General features: G+C 39.6%; 1 protein-coding gene across 1 annotated transcript in view; it reads right to left on the bottom strand.

Annotated features, from left to right (window-relative positions):
* The window catches only part of LOC138352575 (uncharacterized), a 53,369-nt gene that overhangs the window by 22,876 nt on the left and 9,077 nt on the right, over nt 1-21,416 (bottom strand). Inside the window, exons 4-6 of the mRNA XM_069305065.1 lie at nt 14,075-14,186; nt 4,074-4,156; nt 1,773-1,961 (exon numbers count right to left, since the gene is read on the bottom strand). Of these exons, the coding sequence (XP_069161166.1) occupies nt 1,773-1,961; nt 4,074-4,156; nt 14,075-14,186 (384 nt within the window). The remainder of the gene's footprint in view (nt 1-1,772; nt 1,962-4,073; nt 4,157-14,074; nt 14,187-21,416) is intronic.

Below are 21,416 nucleotides of genomic sequence, written 5' to 3'. Positions count from 1 at the left end.
TCCTCACGTAGAAATTCTAACAGATCATCAACAGGAACTTTAGTGAATAAAGAGGTCACATCGAAACTTATAAGTTTAAAATCAAAATTTAAATTCAGTGTGGATAGCTTATTGGTTAACAGAAATCCTACTGAAAAAGTGATTGCACAATTTAACAAAACTCTTAAAACTGTGTGTAAAGGCGATAAAGAGTTGATATCTAGGCTAACAAGTCGATCCCCTCTCTTCCTTACATGTATGGTCTTATAAAAACTCATAAGCCATATAATCCGGCAAGGCCGATTATTAGTTCAATTGGTTCGGCGGCTTATAAACTCTCTAAGTGGTTAGTCAAAGTTTTGTCCCCTATAGTTGGTACTATTTCCAACTCACACTTGACAAACAATGTGGACTTAGTTAATAAGCTATCCACACTGAATTTAAATTTTGATTTTAAACTTATAAGTTTCGATGTCTTGATGTGTACACATCAAGAAGTCAACACCAGCAATCAACAACCAATTATTGCACAACTATATTCTACCCACCTCAAGACTCCGCTCCAATATAGAAGCATCAAGAAATATGGACCAATAGGCTTTCTACAAACACTTCTATTCAATACCCATTGTTTCGTGTTCTGTCTTGTGTTGATGAAATTAATACCCTATTAATGCCACCCCTTGTTCTGTCTTGTGTTGATGAAATTAATACCCTATTAATGCCACCTCTTGTTCTGTCTTGTGTTGATTAATGCCACATCACCCCTTCCACCTCACTCAAATGTAGATATAAAATCGGAGATGCGTAAGTTCTATTCAGTTGTGTATTTGTAAACTAAAGACTTTGAAAATGTAATAAGTTTTACGAAACGCGCACGTGTCGCGTCAGACTAGAAATAAAAATGAATTTTGGAGAATTGATTTTTGATTTACCTCCAACAGTGAAAAAAAATGTACGAAAGATTGAGAAAATTCGTGTTAGAATTATTAATCTTACTTTTTCGGTCATATTTAATAATATATATATATATATATATATATATATATATATATATATATATATATATATATATATATATATATATATATATAATTAATACTTCGAATTTCAACATTTCTTCATTTGATAACTGATCTTGCCAAGATCTATCCCTTTAATAGGCTGTTAAACGGAGCTAGCGACGAGACATTTACTTCACCGTTACTTTACATTTGTTTATGTAAAATATGATGAATATTTGAGTAATGAATGGATTTATCCGCCCCTTGAGGGACCCGTAATATAAGAGGGTAGAAATAGCCTAACCTTCTCTATCATTTTGGGATGTATTTTGTTATCTCAATAAACTTCCAAGAACTTGAACCTAACGAAACATGTGACTCGATCCTTCCCCTTTTCTCATACAAGCAGCCACAGCCTCATATTTTTATTCTTTTGAAAAAGGTCTTAGTGTGAACAACGAACCCAACGATTTCTGAGGAAAGCGCTGATGTTACATTTCCAATCATGCAAGTTCCCTCATCTGAAGTTAACAGAATATTGTATAACTATACTTGTGAAGGTACATTTACTGTACTCTGATCTTGACGTGAAAGATCCGAATCCCACTGACATTAGAATGAAAAAGTCGATTTGGAATTTAACATAAAAATCCAGGTAGCTGTCTGACCTTAGTGACTGTATGATCAGGCGTAATAAACAGGACCTAATACCCATCTGACCTTAAGACGAAAAATGAGTTCTAATTCTAACATTACCGTGTACATACCGGATCCGTGTCAGTGCCTGACCTTAGTGGAGTCACCTTTCCCGGCCTGCTGAGTGGTGTAGAGACCGTGGTGGTGATGGTGGAGGGAGAGACGGCCACGCTTGCTATTCTTGCCGGAGTCGGTGACGGGCTGCTTGTACACGTCGACGCCCTGCCCGCCCACCTCCACGTAGCTCACCTTATATGCGCACTTCTGCGTGTCTCGATTAATCTATAACAACCAATGCCAGGGAAGTGTTGTGTGATTCTAATGAAAAGAACTCTAATGGCTTGGCAAAATAATATTTATGACGGTTACCCAAAAGCCGTAACGGTCACCAACTCGTCCTCTTAAAAATAACGTCACTTCTCGCTCGTATGCGTGCTATGGCCAAATTTGGACGTAATTTGAAATGAAGTTGACTCACAAAAGTGACGTACTGTTCCGTTTTCTGTTTGAGTTGTCCGGCTTACTCGGAACGGTTAGGAGAGGACACTTTCAATTCACGTTTTTCATAACGTTTTGAAACTTTATGAGAATTTCCTGTCCACCTAACCTATCAGAGGACCCTTAACTTATTGTTGTTGAAAAAAATCCCAAATTTTTTTTCATTTCTTTTTTATTTTCAAATTACGTCCACTTTCGGCCATACGGGCAAACGGCCAAAAGCGACATTATTTTTAAGAGGATCGTGTGTTATTATTGATCTTGAGGCACCAGCCCGTGGGCAAGGATGAGCCACATTTGACCACAATATCAACCAAATATATATACACCAGTTAAGGTATTGGTTGTAAGACTCAATATTATCAGCCGAAGCAGACTTTAGGCCAAGTTCGATAACGAATTCATACATCAGGACAGCGAAATTATAACTCTAAAGATACAACATGGGACATGAAGACCCTCACCTGCCCGTCGTTACTGTCAGGAAAGCCCGGGAAGGCATCAATCATAACACCACTGGCACTGAATTATCATCAATATCTCCAAGTCGTTTATGTTTATATACATAATACAGTCAGTAAAACAATTCACAATTTGCACTGATTAATTCAGAGAACAAAATATTTCTTACAGTATTTATGTTATCTTTTTATGAGGACTTCCACCATAACCTTTGTTCTTTATTATCGTTATTCACTTGAACGTTTATCATTATTAACTTGAAATTTCAACGCCAATTATCTGAACTTTCATCATGATTACCCTGAATTTTTACCTTTATTAACATGAACTTTTACCGTTATTAATATTAACTTTCACCATTATTACCTTGAACTGTCAACGTTATTAACATGAACTTTCATTATTTATTTGACTGAACTTTTATAATTTATTAACAAGAACTTATAACATTCATCAATTCGAGCTTTCATCGTTATTAAACTTAATTTTCAGCATTTATTAATCTGATCTTTCATCATTTATTTGGCGGAATGTTTATCATTTATTTGACTGAACTTTCAGCATTTATTTACCTGAACTTCCAGCATTTATTAACCTGAACTTCCAGCATTTATTAAACTGAACTTTCATCATTTATTAACCTGAACTTTCAGCATTTATTAACCTGAACTTCCAGCATTTATTAAACTGAACTTTCATCATTTATTAACCTGAACTTTCAGCATTTATTAACCTGAACTTTCAGCATTTATTAACCTGAATTTTCAGCATTTATTAACCTAAACTTTCAGGATTTATTAACCTGAACTTCCAGCATTTATTAACTTGAACTTTCAGCATTTATTAACCTGAACTTTCAGCATATATTAACCTAAACTTCCAGCATTTATGAACCTGAAATTCCAGCATTTATTAATCTGAAATTCCAGCATTTATTAAGCTGAAATTCCAGCATTTATTAAGCTGAAATTCCAGCATTTATTAAGCTGAAAGTGACGATATGTAATATTGGAGCCCAAGTAAGCCATTGTATCAACATGTAATAATGGAGCCCAAGTAAGTTTTTTTTTTTTGAGGGGGGCAATTTTTTATATAATCCGGAAACATAAAGCTAAAACCGAACCTAAATATTTATAGGCCTAGTATAGCACATAGCTGTAAATATATTAGGCCTCATATAGCATGTATTAAGCCTAGGATGGTTAGGTTAGGTCATATTAGCAACAAAAATATACAAATGTGTCCAGTTTGTCCAAATTCAATAATACTCATTGCCATAATAATAGGCTGCTCATCTACAGGTCCATCAGGACATATTGGTACTTTTGACCACATCGTTACTACTTTCTAAGAATTTTCATTTTAGGGGATAAGCTGCAAAAAGGAGATATTGGAGAGAGTTAGCAAACGAGAAGGAAAAAAAGGAATTCTTACCTTCTGGAGCAATGCGGCTCCGGCGCCAAAATAGGTGTTGGCTGTGCTCCAGTTGTGGTTCTTGAGGTGCTCTAGTGTAGACCCTGCAGCAAGATATATGTTCATATAAACTCTGTTGACAGATACAGGAAACCTTTATTTAACTGTTTTATCAATGTCCCTTAGGCCATGGGTGACGAACCTATGGCACTGGTGCCAAGAGTGGCACACAAGCAAATTTTGCTGGCATGCAAAATGCATCGCCGCTCCCTTGATTCTTTAAATCCAACCCGTAATAAATAAATAAATGTAACTAGAATGAAATAAAGGTACAAGAATGTAACAACTCTTGTATATAACTAAAAAAAAATATATGAAGATTATCATAACTGCGAAACGAAGCAGTGAATAAGTTTTCACAAACCAGGAACAAAAGGAAGTGTTCCCAGATGTCTCGCATCAGCAGGAACCAGCTGGAAGATTTTGAGAACAAGTGACACGTTCTGAATTCATCACTCGTCCCAATGTTCTCATCAGTAAATGACAGAACTAAACGAGTATCAATGATCTACTAGAGATCTTTGGGAAGACAAAGATCTACTGTCAAAGTAGATATACTGTCACAGTAGATTTTTTCTATGAGAATTACAAACGTACCAAAGACATTTGCGTCACTCTGCTTATATTTGTCTTCTGTTGTTTGTGAATGAGCACTAGGCATTTGGTGATATAATAGTAAATATGTAGTTTAGCGGCTCCACGAATATTTATTTTTTTCGTAATAAATATATTTGATTTGTATTGAATGACTAATCAATCACTACTGCATTATTACAGTTGTGAATTTTTAGCATAATGTCATCTCAAACAGCTCAGATAAAATTTGCAATTGACGGAAACAGTATCAGAAATTGTCAGGAATCGTGGACAGAAAACTTTGGTATCATAAAAAAAAAGGATGATGAAGCATCATGCATCAGTTGTGTGCAGTACTTCTTCCGTAGAGCAACATGATAAAACTGTTCATAAATGGCTTTATGATAAAAGTGAGCAAGAATACATTGATCGAGAAATCAGCAACACAAAATATAATCGAATGTTATAACTAATAAAAATTCAGGTTGTTGAAACTAACAACTTAGTTGTTGCTGGGTTTCAAATGACATAGATAATTGATAATCGTTGCAGACCACTCAGTTATGAGGTATATATGTTAGAGAATCGTGGCCAAAATGTGCTCCTTTTCTTTTCGACCGGTTTCCAGCAAAAGACAAAATTATTCAGCGCATTATGAATTTACAAGTGATTGAAACACAGTTAAAAGATCAAAAATTCAAGTTGGAAACTAACATAGCAGAACAGCTAACAAAAGATAACGGTTCTTGTAAATTCCCATCAATTTGTCTTCTTGATAACACTGACGCTACATCATCAGCTATCAGTTAAAATCCCCACTTCAGTACGGGTGATAAAGACGTGAAAAACTGGTTAACTTGATAACGTTACTTGAACATACCTCACGGGCTGAATTATACCAGGCAGTAGTAGTATTGTCTAAACGACAGGTTAAACTTTCCAAATTAGTTGCTGTGACAACTGATTGTGCACCCTAGCATGACTGATACAGAAACAGTTTTGTATGTTTGCAAAATATGCTAGGCATTGCTGTTATTATATACGATGAGGCTTTGTATATAAAAGCTGGCCATATGAAGACATATCACGTGAAGAAGTGATGAAAATTTTAACCAAGATATTTAATTATATTTCTACATATGCTTTGAAAAAATTATGTCAGAATTTACTGACCTCGGTGACCTCAGTGTACACTGGAATACTATATATAACAATATCTATTGGCTTAGGAGAGGTTGTCCTTGAAAGATTTGTTGAGTGATTGAATGAAATTCGCAAATTTTTTTGATAAATGAAACATTTTCTTTTTAAAAATTATCTGAAGCTGCGTTAATTTTTTTTAGACGTTTTTTTCACTAACTTCACCTCACAGGTAGTCTGGTAGCAGAGTGGACAGCGCACAGGACTCGTAATTCTATGGTCCGGGTTCCATTCCCGGACCAAGCAGAATCAAATTGGCAAAGTTTCTTTCACCCTCAATACCCCTGTTACCTAGCAGTAAATAGGTACCTGGGAGTTAGACAGCTGTTACGGAACTGCTTCCTGGGTGTGTACTCACCTAGTTGTGTTTGCGGGGGTTGAGCTCTGGCTCTTTGGTCCCGCCTCTCAACCGTCAATCAACAGGTGTACAGATTCCTGAGCCTATCGGGCTCTGTCATATCTACACTTGAAACTGTGTATGGAGTGAGCCTCCACCACATCACCCCCTAATGCATTCCATTTGTCAACCACTCTGACACTAAAAAAGTTCTTTCTAATATCTCTGTGGCTCATTTGGGCACTCAGTTTCCACCTGTGTCCCCTTGTGCGTGTTCCCCTTGTGTTAAATAGACTGTCTTTATCTACCCTATCAATCCCCTTCAGAATCTTGAATCTGGTGATCATGTCCCCCCTAACTCTTCTGTCTTCCAGCGAAGTGAGGTTTAATTCCCGTAGTCTCTCCTCGTAGCTCATACCTCTCAGCTCGGGTACTAGTCTGGTGGCAAACCTTTGAACCTTTTCCAGTTTAGTCTTATCCTTGACTAGATATGGACTCCATGCTGGGGCTGCATACTCCAGGATTGGCCTGACATATGTGGTATACAAAGTTCTGAATGATTCTTTACACAAGTTTCTGAATGCCGTTCGTATGTTGGCCAGCCTGGCATATGCCGCTGATGTTATCCGCTTGATATGTGCTGCAGGAGACAGGTCTGGCGTGATATCAACCCCCAAGTCTTTTTCCTTCTCTGACTCCTGAAGAATTTCCTCTCCCAAATGATACCTTGTATCTGGCCTCCTGCTCCCTACACCTATCTTCATTACATTACATTTGGTTGGGTTAAACTCTAACAACCATTTGTTCGACCATTCCTTCAGCTTGTCTAGGTCTTCTTGAAGCCTCAAACAGTCCTCTTCTGTTTTAATCCTTCTCATAATTTTAGCATCGTCCGCAAACATTGAGAGAAATGAATCGATACCCTCCGGGAGATCATTTACATATATCAGAAACAAGATAGGACCGAGTACAGAGCCCTGTGGGACCCCACTGGTGACTTCACGCCAATCGGAGGTCTCACCCCTCACCGTAACTCTCTGCTTCCTATTGCTTAGATACTCCCTTATCCACTGGAGCACCTTACCAGCTACACCTGCCTGTCTCTCCAGCTTATGTACCAGCCTCTTATGCGGTACTGTGTCAAAGGCTTTCCGACAATCCAAGAAAATGCAGTCCGCCCAGCCCTCTCTTTTTTGCTTAATCTGTGTCACCTGATCGTAGAATTCTATCAAGCCTGTAAGGCAAGATTTACCCTCCCTGAATCCATGTTGGCGATGTGTCACGAAGTCCCTTCTCTCCAGATGTGTTACCAGGTTTTTTCTCACGATCTTCTCCATCACCTTGCATGGTATACAAGTCAAGAACACTGGCCTGTAGTTCAGTGCCTCTTGTCTGTCGCCCTTTTTGTATATTGGGACCACATTTGCCGTCTTCCATATTTCTGGTAGGTCTCCCGTCTCTAGTGATTTACTATACACTATGGAGAGTGGCAAGCAAAGTGCCTCTGCACACTCTTTCAGTACCCATGGTGAGATCCCATCTGGACCAACCGCCTTTCTAACATCCAGATCCAGCAGGTGTCTCTTGACCTCCTCTCTCGTAATTTCGAACTCCTCCAAGGCCGCCTGGTTTACCTCCCTTTCTCCTAGCACAGTGACCTCACCCTGTTCTATTGTGAAGACCTCCTGGAACCTCTTGTTGAGTTCCTCACACACCTCTCTGTCATTCTCTGTATACCTGTCCTCGCCTGTTCTAAGTTTCAATACCGGTTCTTTCACTGTTGTTTTCCTTCTGATGTGACTGTGGAGTAGCTTTGGTTCGGTCTTGGCTTTGTTTGCTATATCATTTTCAAAATTTTTCTCTGCTTCTCTTCTCACCCTGACGTACTCATTCCTTGTTCTCTGGTATCTCTCCCTGCTTTCTGGTGTTCTGTTATTCCGGAAGTTCCTCCACGCCTTTTTGTTCAGTTTCTTCGCTTCCATACATGCCCTATTATACCATGGATTCTTCTGTTGCTTCTCGGATTTTTCCCTTTGGGCCGGGATGAACCTGTTTACTGCCTCCTGACACTTTTGGGTAACATAGTCCATCATACCCTGTACAGACTTGTCTCTGAGGTCTGTGTTCCAAGGTATTTCACTTAGGAAACTTCTCATCTGTTCATAATTCCCCTTTCGGTATGCCAGCCTTTTGATTCCTAGTTCTTTTTGGGGGGAGATAAGTCCTAGCTCTACCAGGTACTCAAAGTTCAATACACTGTGGTCACTCATTCCCAAGGGCGCTTCCATCTTAACTTCCCTTATATCCCATTCATTTAGGGTAAATATCAAATCAAGCATTGCTGGTTCATCTTCTCCTCTCATTCTTGTTGGCTCTTTGGTATGCTGGCTTAGAAAGTTTCTTGTTGCCACGTCCAGCAGCTTAGCTCTCCATGTTTCTGGTCCTCCATGCGGGTCTCTGTTCTTCCAATCTATCTTCCCATGGTTGAAGTCTCCCATAATTAGTAGTCCAGATCCATTCCTGCTAGCAACAGAAGCTGCTCTTTCTATTATGTTAATGGTGGCCATGTTGTTTCTATCATATTCCTGTCTAGGTCTTCTGTCATTTGGTGGTGGATTATATATGACTGCGACTATAATTTTTTTCCCTCCATTTGTTACAGTACCTGCTATGTAGTCACTGAAACCTTCACAGCCCTGAATATCCATCTCCTCAAAATCCCAGCCTTTTCTTACCAGCAGAGCTACACCACCCCCACCTCTTCCTTCCCTCTCTTTCCGCATAACATAATAGTCCTGTGGGAACACTGCATTTGTTATTGTTTTCGTGATCTTTGTTTCTGTGAGGGCTATTATGTCTGGGTTTTCCTCTAGTACCAGTTCTCCAAGCTCATTTGCTTTATTTGTAATTCCATCTATGTTAGTGTACATCGCTTTGAGGCTCACTTTCTTCTGTCCCTTCTCAAATCGCCTCCTTGGTGAGTGTTCTGCTGGTGGGGGAGGCTGTTCCATGGGTGTGAGGACCTGTGAGGTGGGTAACAGGATCTCAGAGGATGCTGGAATGAGGGGCGGGGGATCCAGTGAAGGGGGAGGGACAGGGAGGGTATGGGGTGAAAGGGGAGGGAGGACGGGAAGGAAAGGGGGGGAGGGAGGACTCGGGAGGAGGGGAGGGGTAGAAGGGTGGGGATTGGGTGTGGGGGGAGGGAGATTTGGCTGAACTTTTGAGTGGGGGCAGGGAGGGTTTGGGGTAGGGGGGTTTTCTATGCAGACTATGTGTGTGTGTGTGTGTGTGTGTGTGTGTGTGTGTGTGTGTGTGCGTGCGTGCGTGCGTATGTGTGTGTGTGTGTGTGCGTGCGTGTGTGTGGAAAAAAAATAGTAGTTATTAACAGTTGAGAGGCAGGCCGTAAGAACAAAGCTCAACCCCTTTAAACACAACTAGGTTAATACAGTTACATGACTTGAACGCCAAATTACATGGATCTGGCAAAACACTTGATGTTAGATAATATAAAAGTTTTTGAAACCAAACTTAAATTTTTTAACCCGATGTCGAGAATGGAACATTCAAATATTTTCCAAACCTTATAAAACACAAATCACAGATCGAATTCGTAAGAAAACAGACATTCAGAACCTTCAAATGCAATTTTCGAGCATCATTGACTCAACTGCTCATAATTTTTCTTACAAGAAAAGAAATTACAAAATACATAAAGTGTGCAGACAGTAACATTAGACAAATTAAACCTGGAAATATTGCAGTGGATTGACATGGATAAGTTTTCCATGCAGTTGATTTACAAAGCAACTAAATTTCAATGCACAATTTTGTTGACTAAAACTGACTAGGAAATATTGAAAGAGATCAGTTAGTGACTGGATTAGTTTAGAAAATTTCAGAAAATGAAATTCAGAAATTGGAATTCCATTCCTGAAAGTTTTGAGTGTGAAAAATATTGCAGTGGCATTATTTACAGTATTTTCACCAACATATTTTTGTGAGAAAATCCGTAGGAGCCGTGATGAGGGTTCGAACCTATGCGCTGTGAGTTCCCAGGCACACAGCACATTGGTTCGAACCCTCATAGCAGCTCCTACGGATTTTCTCATTGATGCATCACGATAGTGTGATTACGCTTTGTATATTCATGTGAGTAATTATTTTCAGTCATGAACTTTGTCAAGTCTAATTATAGGAGTAGACTTAATGATTAAATTAGTGCTGCAGCATAGCTCTCAAAACAACCAAATAAAAGTGTGATATAAATATGACGTCGTTGGTGGGGCAGCAAACATCTCAAGAATAAAATAACTGTATTTTCTTATACGTTATTTTCTGTTTTATAATTTTAACTAAAGTGTATAACTTCATATTCACATTTCTTGTTACTTATAAGTTACAGTACAAATTGTATGTAATAATTTTGAATTATCAGGTTAAAAAATATATATTAATAATTTTCAACAGTTAAAAAATTATTTCATATATATATATATATATAACTTTAGAACACTTTCCCACCAGGAGACTCGAACCCTAGCCAGCACAGAAGCCTTCCAGCAACTGGCATAACAGGTACGCCTTAACCCTCTCCACCACCTGCTCAGACCCTTAAAAGAGATGGTAATTTCGGAGTATTTAAATACACCAAAGATCAACACCTCCCAAGAGCACTAGAGCAAGTGAGGGGTCATTTAGACGTTAATTTCATCAAGTCCCTGTTAATATGGGAAGACACAGTGTCTATGCTTAAGGCACAACTCTCCTAAACACGAGAGTGAAGTATAGAACTTTAGAACACTTTCCCACCAGGAGACTCGAACCCTAGCCAGCACAGAAGCCTTCCAGCAACTGGCATAACAGGTACGCCTTAACCCTCTCCACCACCTGCTCAGACCCTTAAAAGAGATGGTAATTTCGGAGTATTTAAATACACCAAAGATCAACACCTCCCAAGAGCACTAGAGCAAGTGAGGGGTCATTTAGACGTTAATTTCATCAAGTCCCTGTTAATATGGGAAGACACAGTGTCTATGCTTAAGGCACAACTCTCCTAAACACGAGAGTGAAGTATAGAACTTTAGAACACTTTCCCACCAGGAGACTCGAACCCTAGCCAGCACAGAAGCCTTCCAGCAACTGGCATAACAGGTACGCCTTAACCCTCTCCACCACCTGCTCAGACCCTTAAAAGAGATGGTAATTTCGGAGTATTTAAATACACCAAAGATCAACACCTCCCAAGAGCACTAGAGCAAGTGAGGGGTCATTTAGACGTTAATTTCATCAAGTCCCTGTTAATATGGGAAGACACAGTGTCTATGCTTAAGGCACAACTCTCCTAAACACGAGAGTGAAGTATAGAACTTTAGAACACTTTCCCACCAGGAGACTCGAACCCTAGCCAGCACAGAAGCCTTCCAGCAACTTGCTCTAGTGCTCTTGGGAGGTGTTGATCTTTGGTGTATTTAAATACTCCGAAATTACCATCTCTTTTAAGGGTCTTGTTGTTGTTGTGGTTGTTGATCTTTGGTGTATTTAAATACTCCGAAATTACCATCTCTTTCCCGGCCTGCTGAGTGGTGTAGAGACCGTGGTGGTGATGGTGGAGGGAGAGACGGCCACGCTTGCTATTCTTGCCGGAGTCGGTGACGGGCTGCTTGTACACGTCGACGCCCTGCCCGCCCACCTCCACGTAGCTCACCTTATATGCGCACTTCTGCGTGTCTCGATTAATCTATAACAACCAATGCCAGGGAAGTGTTGTGTGATTCTAATGAAAAGAACTCTAATGGCTTGGCAAAATAATATTTATGACGGTTACCCAAAAGCCGTAACGGTCACCAACTCGTCCTCTTAAAAATAACGTCACTTCTCGCTCGTATGCGTGCTATGGCCAAATTTGGACGTAATTTGAAATGAAGTTGACTCACAAAAGTGACCTACTGTTCCGTTTTCTGTTTGAGTTGTCCGGCTTACTCGGAACGGTTAGGAGAGGACACTTTCAATTCACGTTTTTCATAACGTTTTGAAACTTTATGAGAATTTCCTGTCCACCTAACCTATCAGAGGACCCTTAACTTATTGTTGTTGAAAAAAAATCCCAAATGTATTTTCATTTCTTTTTTATTTTCAAATTACGTCCACTTTCGGCCATACGGGCAAACGGCCAAAAGCGACATTATTTTTAAGAGGATCGTGTGTTATTATTGATCTTGAGGCACCAGCCCGTGGGCAAGGATGAGCCACATTTGACCACAATATCAACCAAATATATATACACCAGTTAAGGTATTGGTTGCAAGACTCAATATTATCAGCCGAAGCAGACTTTAGGCCAAGTTCGATAACGAATTCATACATCAGGACAGCGAAATTATAACTCTAAAGATACAACATGGGACATGAAGACCCTCACCTGCCCGTCGTTACTGTCAGGAAAGCCCGGGAAGGCATCAATCATAACACCACTGGCACTGAATTATCATCAATATCTCCAAGTCGTTTATGTTTATATACATAATACAGTCAGTAAAACAATTCACAATTTGCACTGATTAATTCAGAGAACAAAATATTTCTTACAGTATTTATGTTATCTTTTTATGAGGACTTCCACCATAACCTTTGTTCTTTATTATCGTTATTCACTTGAACGTTTATCATTATTAACTTGAAATTTCAACGCCAATTATCTGAACTTTCATCATGATTACCCTGAATTTTTACCTTTATTAACATGAACTTTTACCGTTATTAATATTAACTTTCACCATTATTACCTTGAACTGTCAACGTTATTAACATGAACTTTCATTATTTATTTGACTGAACTTTTATAATTTATTAACAAGAACTTATAACATTCATCAATTCGAGCTTTCATCGTTATTAAACTTAATTTTCAGCATTTATTAATCTGATCTTTCATCATTTATTTGGCGGAATGTTTATCATTTATTTGACTGAACTTTCAGCATTTATTTACCTGAACTTCCAGCATTTATTAACCTGAACTTCCAGCATTTATTAAACTGAACTTTCATCATTTATTAACCTGAACTTTCAGCATTTATTAACCTGAACTTCCAGCATTTATTAAACTGAACTTTCATCATTTATTAACCTGAACTTTCAGCATTTATTAACCTGAACTTTCAGCATTTATTAACCTGAATTTTCAGCATTTATTAACCTAAACTTTCAGGATTTATTAACCTGAACTTCCAGCATTTATTAACTTGAACTTTCAGCATTTATTAACCTGAACTTTCAGCATATATTAACCTAAACTTCCAGCATTTATGAACCTGAAATTCCAGCATTTATTAATCTGAAATTCCAGCATTTATTAAGCTGAAATTCCAGCATTTATTAAGCTGAAATTCCAGCATTTATTAAGCTGAAAGTGACGATATATAATATTGGAGCCCAAGTAAGCCATTGTATCAACATGTAATAATGGAGCCCAAGTAAGTTTTTTTTTTTGAGGGGGGCAATTTTTTATATAATCCGGAAACATAAAGCTAAAACCGAACCTAAATATTTATAGGCCTAGTATAGCACATAGCTGTAAATATATTAGGCCTCATATAGCATGTATTAAGCCTAGGATGGTTAGGTTAGGTCATATTAGCAACAAAAATATACAAATGTGTCCAGTTTGTCCAAATTCAATAATACTCATTGCCATAATAATAGGCTGCTCATCTACAGGTCCATCAGGACATATTGGTACTTTTGACCACATCGTTACTACTTTCTAAGAATTTTCATTTTAGGGGATAAGCTGCAAAAAGGAGATATTGGAGAGAGTTAGCAAACGAGAAGGAAAAAAAGGAATTCTTACCTTCTGGAGCAATGCGGCTCCGGCGCCAAAATAGGTGTTGGCTGTGCTCCAGTTGTGGTTCTTGAGGTGCTCTAGTGTAGACCCTGCAGCAAGATATATGTTCATATAAACTCTGTTGACAGATACAGGAAACCTTTATTTAACTGTTTTATCAATGTCCCTTAGGCCATGGGTGACGAACCTATGGCACTGGTGCCAAGAGTGGCACACAAGCAAATTTTGCTGGCATGCAAAATGCATCGCCGCTCCCTTGATTCTTTAAATCCAACCCGTAATAAATAAATAAATGTAACTAGAATGAAATAAAGGTACAAGAATGTAACAACTCTTGTATATAACTAAAAAAAAATATATGAAGATTATCATAACTGCGAAACGAAGCAGTGAATAAGTTTTCACAAACCAGGAACAAAAGGAAGTGTTCCCAGATGTCTCGCATCAGCAGGAACCAGCTGGAAGATTTTGAGAACAAGTGACACGTTCTGAATTCATCACTCGTCCCAATGTTCTCATCAGTAAATGACAGAACTAAACGAGTATCAATGATCTACTAGAGATCTTTGGGAAGACAAAGATCTACTGTCAAAGTAGATATACTGTCACAGTAGATTTTTTCTATGAGAATTACAAACGTACCAAAGACATTTGCGTCACTCTGCTTATATTTGTCTTCTGTTGTTTGTGAATGAGCACTAGGCATTTGGTGATATAATAGTAAATATGTAGTTTAGCGGCTCCACGAATATTTATTTTTTTCGTAATAAATATATTTGATTTGTATTGAATGACTAATCAATCACTACTGCATTATTACAGTTGTGAATTTTTAGCATAATGTCATCTCAAACAGCTCAGATAAAATTTGCAATTGACGGAAACAGTATCAGAAATTGTCAGGAATCGTGGACAGAAAACTTTGGTATCATAAAAAAAAAGGATGATGAAGCATCATGCATCAGTTGTGTGCAGTACTTCTTCCGTAGAGCAACATGATAAAACTGTTCATAAATGGCTTTATGATAAAAGTGAGCAAGAATACATTGATCGAGAAATCAGCAACACAAAATATAATCGAATGTTATAACTAATAAAAATTCAGGTTGTTGAAACTAACAACTTAGTTGTTGCTGGGTTTCAAATGACATAGATAATTGATAATCGTTGCAGACCACTCAGTTATGAGGTATATATGTTAGAGAATCGTGGCCAAAATGTGCTCCTTTTCTTTTCGACCGGTTTCCAGCAAAAGACAAAATTATTCAGCGCATTATGAATTTACAAGTGATTGAAACACAGTTAAAAGATCAAAAATTCAAGTTGGAAACTAACATAGCAGAACAGCTAACAAAAGATAACGGTTCTTGTAAATTCCCATCAATTTGTCTTCTTGATAACACTGACGCTACATCATCAGCTATCAGTTAAAATCCCCACTTCAGTACGGGTGATAAAGACGTGAAAAACTGGTTAACTTGATAACGTTACTTGAACATACCTCACGGGCTGAATTATACCAGGCAGTAGTAGTATTGTCTAAACGACAGGTTAAACTTTCCAAATTAGTTGCTGTGACAACTGATTGTGCACCCTAGCATGACTGATACAGAAACAGTTTTGTATGTTTGCAAAATATGCTAGGCATTGCTGTTATTATATACGATGAGGCTTTGTATATAAAAGCTGGCCATATGAAGACATATCACGTGAAGAAGTGATGAAAATTTTAACCAAGATATTTAATTATATTTCTACATATGCTTTGAAAAAATTATGTCAGAATTTACTGACCTCGGTGACCTCAGTGTACACTGGAATACTATATATAACAATATCTATTGGCTTAGGAGAGGTTGTCCTTGAAAGATTTGTTGAGTGATTGAATGAAATTCGCAAATTTTTTTGATAAATGAAACATTTTCTTTTTAAAAATTATCTGAAGCTGCGTTAATTTTTTTTAGACGTTTTTTTCACTAACTTCACCTCACAGGTAGTCTGGTAGCAGAGTGGACAGCGCACAGGACTCGTAATTCTATGGTCCGGGTTCCATTCCCGGACCAAGCAGAATCAAATTGGCAAAGTTTCTTTCACCCTCAATACCCCTGTTACCTAGCAGTAAATAGGTACCTGGGAGTTAGACAGCTGTTACGGAACTGCTTCCTGGGTGTGTACTCACCTAGTTGTGTTTGCGGGGGTTGAGCTCTGGCTCTTTGGTCCCGCCTCTCAACCGTCAATCAACAGGTGTACAGATTCCTGAGCCTATCGGGCTCTGTCATATCTACACTTGAAACTGTGTATGGAGTGAGCCTCCACCACATCACCCCCTAATGCATTCCATTTGTCAACCACTCTGACACTAAAAAAGTTCTTTCTAATATCTCTGTGGCTCATTTGGGCACTCAGTTTCCACCTGTGTCCCCTTGTGCGTGTTCCCCTTGTGTTAAATAGACTGTCTTTATCTACCCTATCAATCCCCTTCAGAATCTTGAATCTGGTGATCATGTCCCCCCTAACTCTTCTGTCTTCCAGCGAAGTGAGGTTTAATTCCCGTAGTCTCTCCTCGTAGCTCATACCTCTCAGCTCGGGTACTAGTCTGGTGGCAAACCTTTGAACCTTTTCCAGTTTAGTCTTATCCTTGACTAGATATGGACTCCATGCTGGGGCTGCATACTCCAGGATTGGCCTGACATATGTGGTATACAAAGTTCTGAATGATTCTTTACACAAGTTTCTGAATGCCGTTCGTATGTTGGCCAGCCTGGCATATGCCGCTGATGTTATCCGCTTGATATGTGCTGCAGGAGACAGGTCTGGCGTGATATCAACCCCCAAGTCTTTTTCCTTCTCTGACTCCTGAAGAATTTCCTCTCCCAAATGATACCTTGTATCTGGCCTCCTGCTCCCTACACCTATCTTCATTACATTACATTTGGTTGGGTTAAACTCTAACAACCATTTGTTCGACCATTCCTTCAGCTTGTCTAGGTCTTCTTGAAGCCTCAAACAGTCCTCTTCTGTTTTAATCCTTCTCATAATTTTAGCATCGTCCGCAAACATTGAGAGAAATGAATCGATACCCTCCGGGAGATCATTTACATATATCAGAAACAAGATAGGACCGAGTACAGAGCCCTGTGGGACCCCACTGGTGACTTCACGCCAATCGGAGGTCTCACCCCTCACCGTAACTCTCTGCTTCCTATTGCTTAGATACTCCCTTATCCACTGGAGCACCTTACCAGCTACACCTGCCTGTCTCTCCAGCTTATGTACCAGCCTCTTATGCGGTACTGTGTCAAAGGCTTTCCGACAATCCAAGAAAATGCAGTCCGCCCAGCCCTCTCTTTTTTGCTTAATCTGTGTCACCTGATCGTAGAATTCTATCAAGCCTGTAAGGCAAGATTTACCCTCCCTGAATCCATGTTGGCGATGTGTCACGAAGTCCCTTCTCTCCAGATGTGTTACCAGGTTTTTTCTCACGATCTTCTCCATCACCTTGCATGGTATACAAGTCAAGGACACTGGCCTGTAGTTCAGTGCCTCTTGTCTGTCGCCCTTTTTGTATATTGGGACCACATTTGCCGTCTTCCATATTTCTGGTAGGTCTCCCGTCTCTAGTGATTTACTATACACTATGGAGAGTGGCAAGCAAAGTGCCTCTGCACACTCTTTCAGTACCCATGGTGAGATCCCATCTGGACCAACCGCCTTTCTAACATCCAGATCCAGCAGGTGTCTCTTGACCTCCTCTCTCGTAATTTCGAACTCCTCCAAGGCCGCCTGGTTTACCTCCCTTTCTCCTAGCACAGTGACCTCACCCTGTTCTATTGTGAAGACCTCCTGGAACCTCTTGTTGAGTTCCTCACACACCTCTCTGTCATTCTCTGTATACCTGTCCTCGCCTGTTCTAAGTTTCAATACCGGTTCTTTCACTGTTGTTTTCCTTCTGATGTGACTGTGGAGTAGCTTTGGTTCGGTCTTGGCTTTGTTTGCTATATCATTTTCAAAATTTTTCTCTGCTTCTCTTCTCACCCTGACGTACTCATTCCTTGTTCTCTGGTATCTCTCCCTGCTTTCTGGTGTTCTGTTATTCCGGAAGTTCCTCCACGCCTTTTTGTTCAGTTTCTTCGCTTCCATACATGCCCTATTATACCATGGATTCTTCTGTTGCTTCTCGGATTTTTCCCTTTGGGCCGGGATGAACCTGTTTACTGCCTCCTGACACTTTTGGGTAACATAGTCCATCATACCCTGTACAGACTTGTCTCTGAGGTCTGTGTCCCAAGGTATTTCACTTAGGAAACTTCTCATCTGTTGATAATTCCCCTTTCGGTATGCCAGCCTTTTGATTCCTAGTTCTTTTTGGGGGGAGATAAGTCCTAGCTCTACCAGGTACTCAAAGTTCAATACACTGTGGTCACTCATTCCCAAGGGCGCTTCCATCTTAACTTCCCTTATATCCCATTCATTTAGGGTAAATATCAAATCAAGCATTGCTGGTTCATCTTCTCCTCTCATTCTTGTTGGCTCTTTGGTATGCTGGCTTAGAAAGTTTCTTGTTGCCACGTCCAGCAGCTTAGCTCTCCATGTTTCTGGTCCTCCATGCGGGTCTCTGTTCTTCCAATCTATCTTCCCATGGTTGAAGTCTCCCATAATTAGTAGTCCAGATCCATTCCTGCTAGCAACAGAAGCTGCTCTTTCTATTATGTTAATGGTGGCCATGTTGTTTCTATCATATTCCTGTCTAGGTCTTCTGTCATTTGGTGGTGGATTATATATGACTGCGACTATAATTTTTTTCCCTCCATTTGTTACAGTACCTGCTATGTAGTCACTGAAACCTTCACAGCCCTGAATATCCATCTCCTCAAAATCCCAGCCTTTTCTTACCAGCAGAGCTACACCACCCCCACCTCTTCCTTCCCTCTCTTTCCGCATAACATAATAGTCCTGTGGGAACACTGCATTTGTTATTGTTTTCGTGATCTTTGTTTCTGTGAGGGCTATTATGTCTGGGTTTTCCTCTAGTACCAGTTCTCCAAGCTCATTTGCTTTATTTGTAATTCCATCTATGTTAGTGTACATCGCTTTGAGGCTCACTTTCTTCTGTCCCTTCTCAAATCGCCTCCTTGGTGAGTGTTCTGCTGGTGGGGGAGGCTGTTCCATGGGTGTGAGGACCTGTGAGGTGGGTAACAGGATCTCAGAGGATGCTGGAATGAGGGGCGGGGGATCCAGTGAAGGGGGAGGGACAGGGAGGGTATGGGGTGAAAGGGGAGGGAGGACGGGAAGGAAAGGGGGGAGGGAGGACTCGGGAGGAGGGGAGGGGTAGAAGGGTGGGGATTGGGTGTGGGGGGAGGGAGATTTGGCTGAACTTTTGAGTGGGGGCAGGGAGGGTTTGGGGTAGGGGGGTTTTCTATGCAGACTATGTGTGTGTGTGTGTGTGTGTGTGTGTGTGTGTGTGTGTGTGCGTGCGTGCGTGCGTGCGTGCGTATGTGTGTGTGTGTGTGTGCGTGCGTGTGTGTGGAAAAAAAATAGTAGTTATTAACAGTTGAGAGGCAGGCCGTAAGAACAAAGCTCAACCCCTTTAAACACAACTAGGTTAATACAGTTACATGACTTGAACGCCAAATTACATGGATCTGGCAAAACACTTGATGTTAGATAATATAAAAGTTTTTGAAACCAAACTTAAATTTTTTAACCCGATGTCGAGAATGGAACATTCAAATATTTTCCAAACCTTATAAAACACAAATCACAGATCGAATTCGTAAGAAAACAGACATTCAGAACCTTCAAATGCAATTTTCGAGCATCATTGACTCAACTGCTCATAATTTTTCTTACAAGAAAAGAAATTACAAAATACATAAAGTGTGCAGACAGTAACATTAGACAAATTAAACCTGGAAATATTGCAGTGGATTGACATGGATAAGTTTTCCATGCAGTTGATTTACAAAGCAACTAAATTTCAATGCACAATTTTGTTGACTAAAACTGACTAGGAAATATTGAAAGAGATCAGTTAGTGACTGGATTAGTTTAGAAAATTTCAGAAAATGAAATTCAGAAATTGGAATTCCATTCCTGAAAGTTTTGAGTGTGAAAAATATTGCAGTGGCATTATTTACAGTATTTTCACCAACATATTTTTGTGAGAAAATCCGTAGGAGCCGTGATGAGGGTTCGAACCTATGCGCTGTGAGTTCCCAGGCACACAGCACATTGGTTCGAACCCTCATAGCAGCTCCTACGGATTTTCTCATTGATGCATCACGATAGTGTGATTACGCTTTGTATATTCATGTGAGTAATTATTTTCAGTCATGAACTTTGTCAAGTCTAATTATAGGAGTAGACTTAATGATTAAATTAGTGCTGCAGCATAGCTCTCAAAACAACCAAATAAAAGTGTGATATAAATATGACGTCGTTGGTGGGGCAGCAAACATCTCAAGAATAAAATAACTGTATTTTCTTATACGTTATTTTCTGTTTTATAATTTTAACTAAAGTGTATAACTTCATATTCACATTTCTTGTTACTTATAAGTTACAGTATAAATTGTATGTAATAATTTTGAATTATCAGGTTAAAAAATATATATTAATAATTTTCAACAGTTAAAAAATTATTTCATATATATATATATATATAACTTTAGAACACTTTCCCACCAGGAGACTCGAACCCTAGCCAGCACAGAAGCCTTCCAGCAACTGGCATAACAGGTACGCCTTAACCCTCTCCACCACCTGCTCAGACCCTTAAAAGAGATGGTAATTTCGGAGTATTTAAATACACCAAAGATCAACACCTCCCAAGAGCACTAGAGCAAGTGAGGGGTCATTTAGACGTTAATTTCATCAAGTCCCTGTTAATATGGGAAGACACAGTGTCTATGCTTAAGGCACAACTCTCCTAAACACGAGAGTGAAGTATAGAACTTTAGAACACTTTCCCACCAGGAGACTCGAACCCTAGCCAGCACAGAAGCCTTCCAGCAACTGGCATAACAGGTACGCCTTAACCCTCTCCACCACCTGCTCAGACCCTTAAAAGAGATGGTAATTTCGGAGTATTTAAATACACCAAAGATCAACACCTCCCAAGAGCACTAGAGCAAGTGAGGGGTCATTTAGACGTTAATTTCATCAAGTCCCTGTTAATATGGGAAGACACAGTGTCTATGCTTAAGGCACAACTCTCCTAAACACGAGAGTGAAGTATAGAACTTTAGAACACTTTCCCACCAGGAGACTCGAACCCTAGCCAGCACAGAAGCCTTCCAGCAACTGGCATAACAGGTACGCCTTAACCCTCTCCACCACCTGCTCAGAC

The sequence above is a fragment of the Procambarus clarkii genome, chromosome 54, assembly GCF_040958095.1.
Source record: "Procambarus clarkii isolate CNS0578487 chromosome 54, FALCON_Pclarkii_2.0, whole genome shotgun sequence".
Lineage (NCBI taxonomy): Eukaryota > Metazoa > Arthropoda > Malacostraca > Decapoda > Cambaridae > Procambarus > Procambarus clarkii.
Note: the sequence above shows the minus strand (reverse complement) of the source record. Positions and strands in the feature narration are given on the sequence as shown.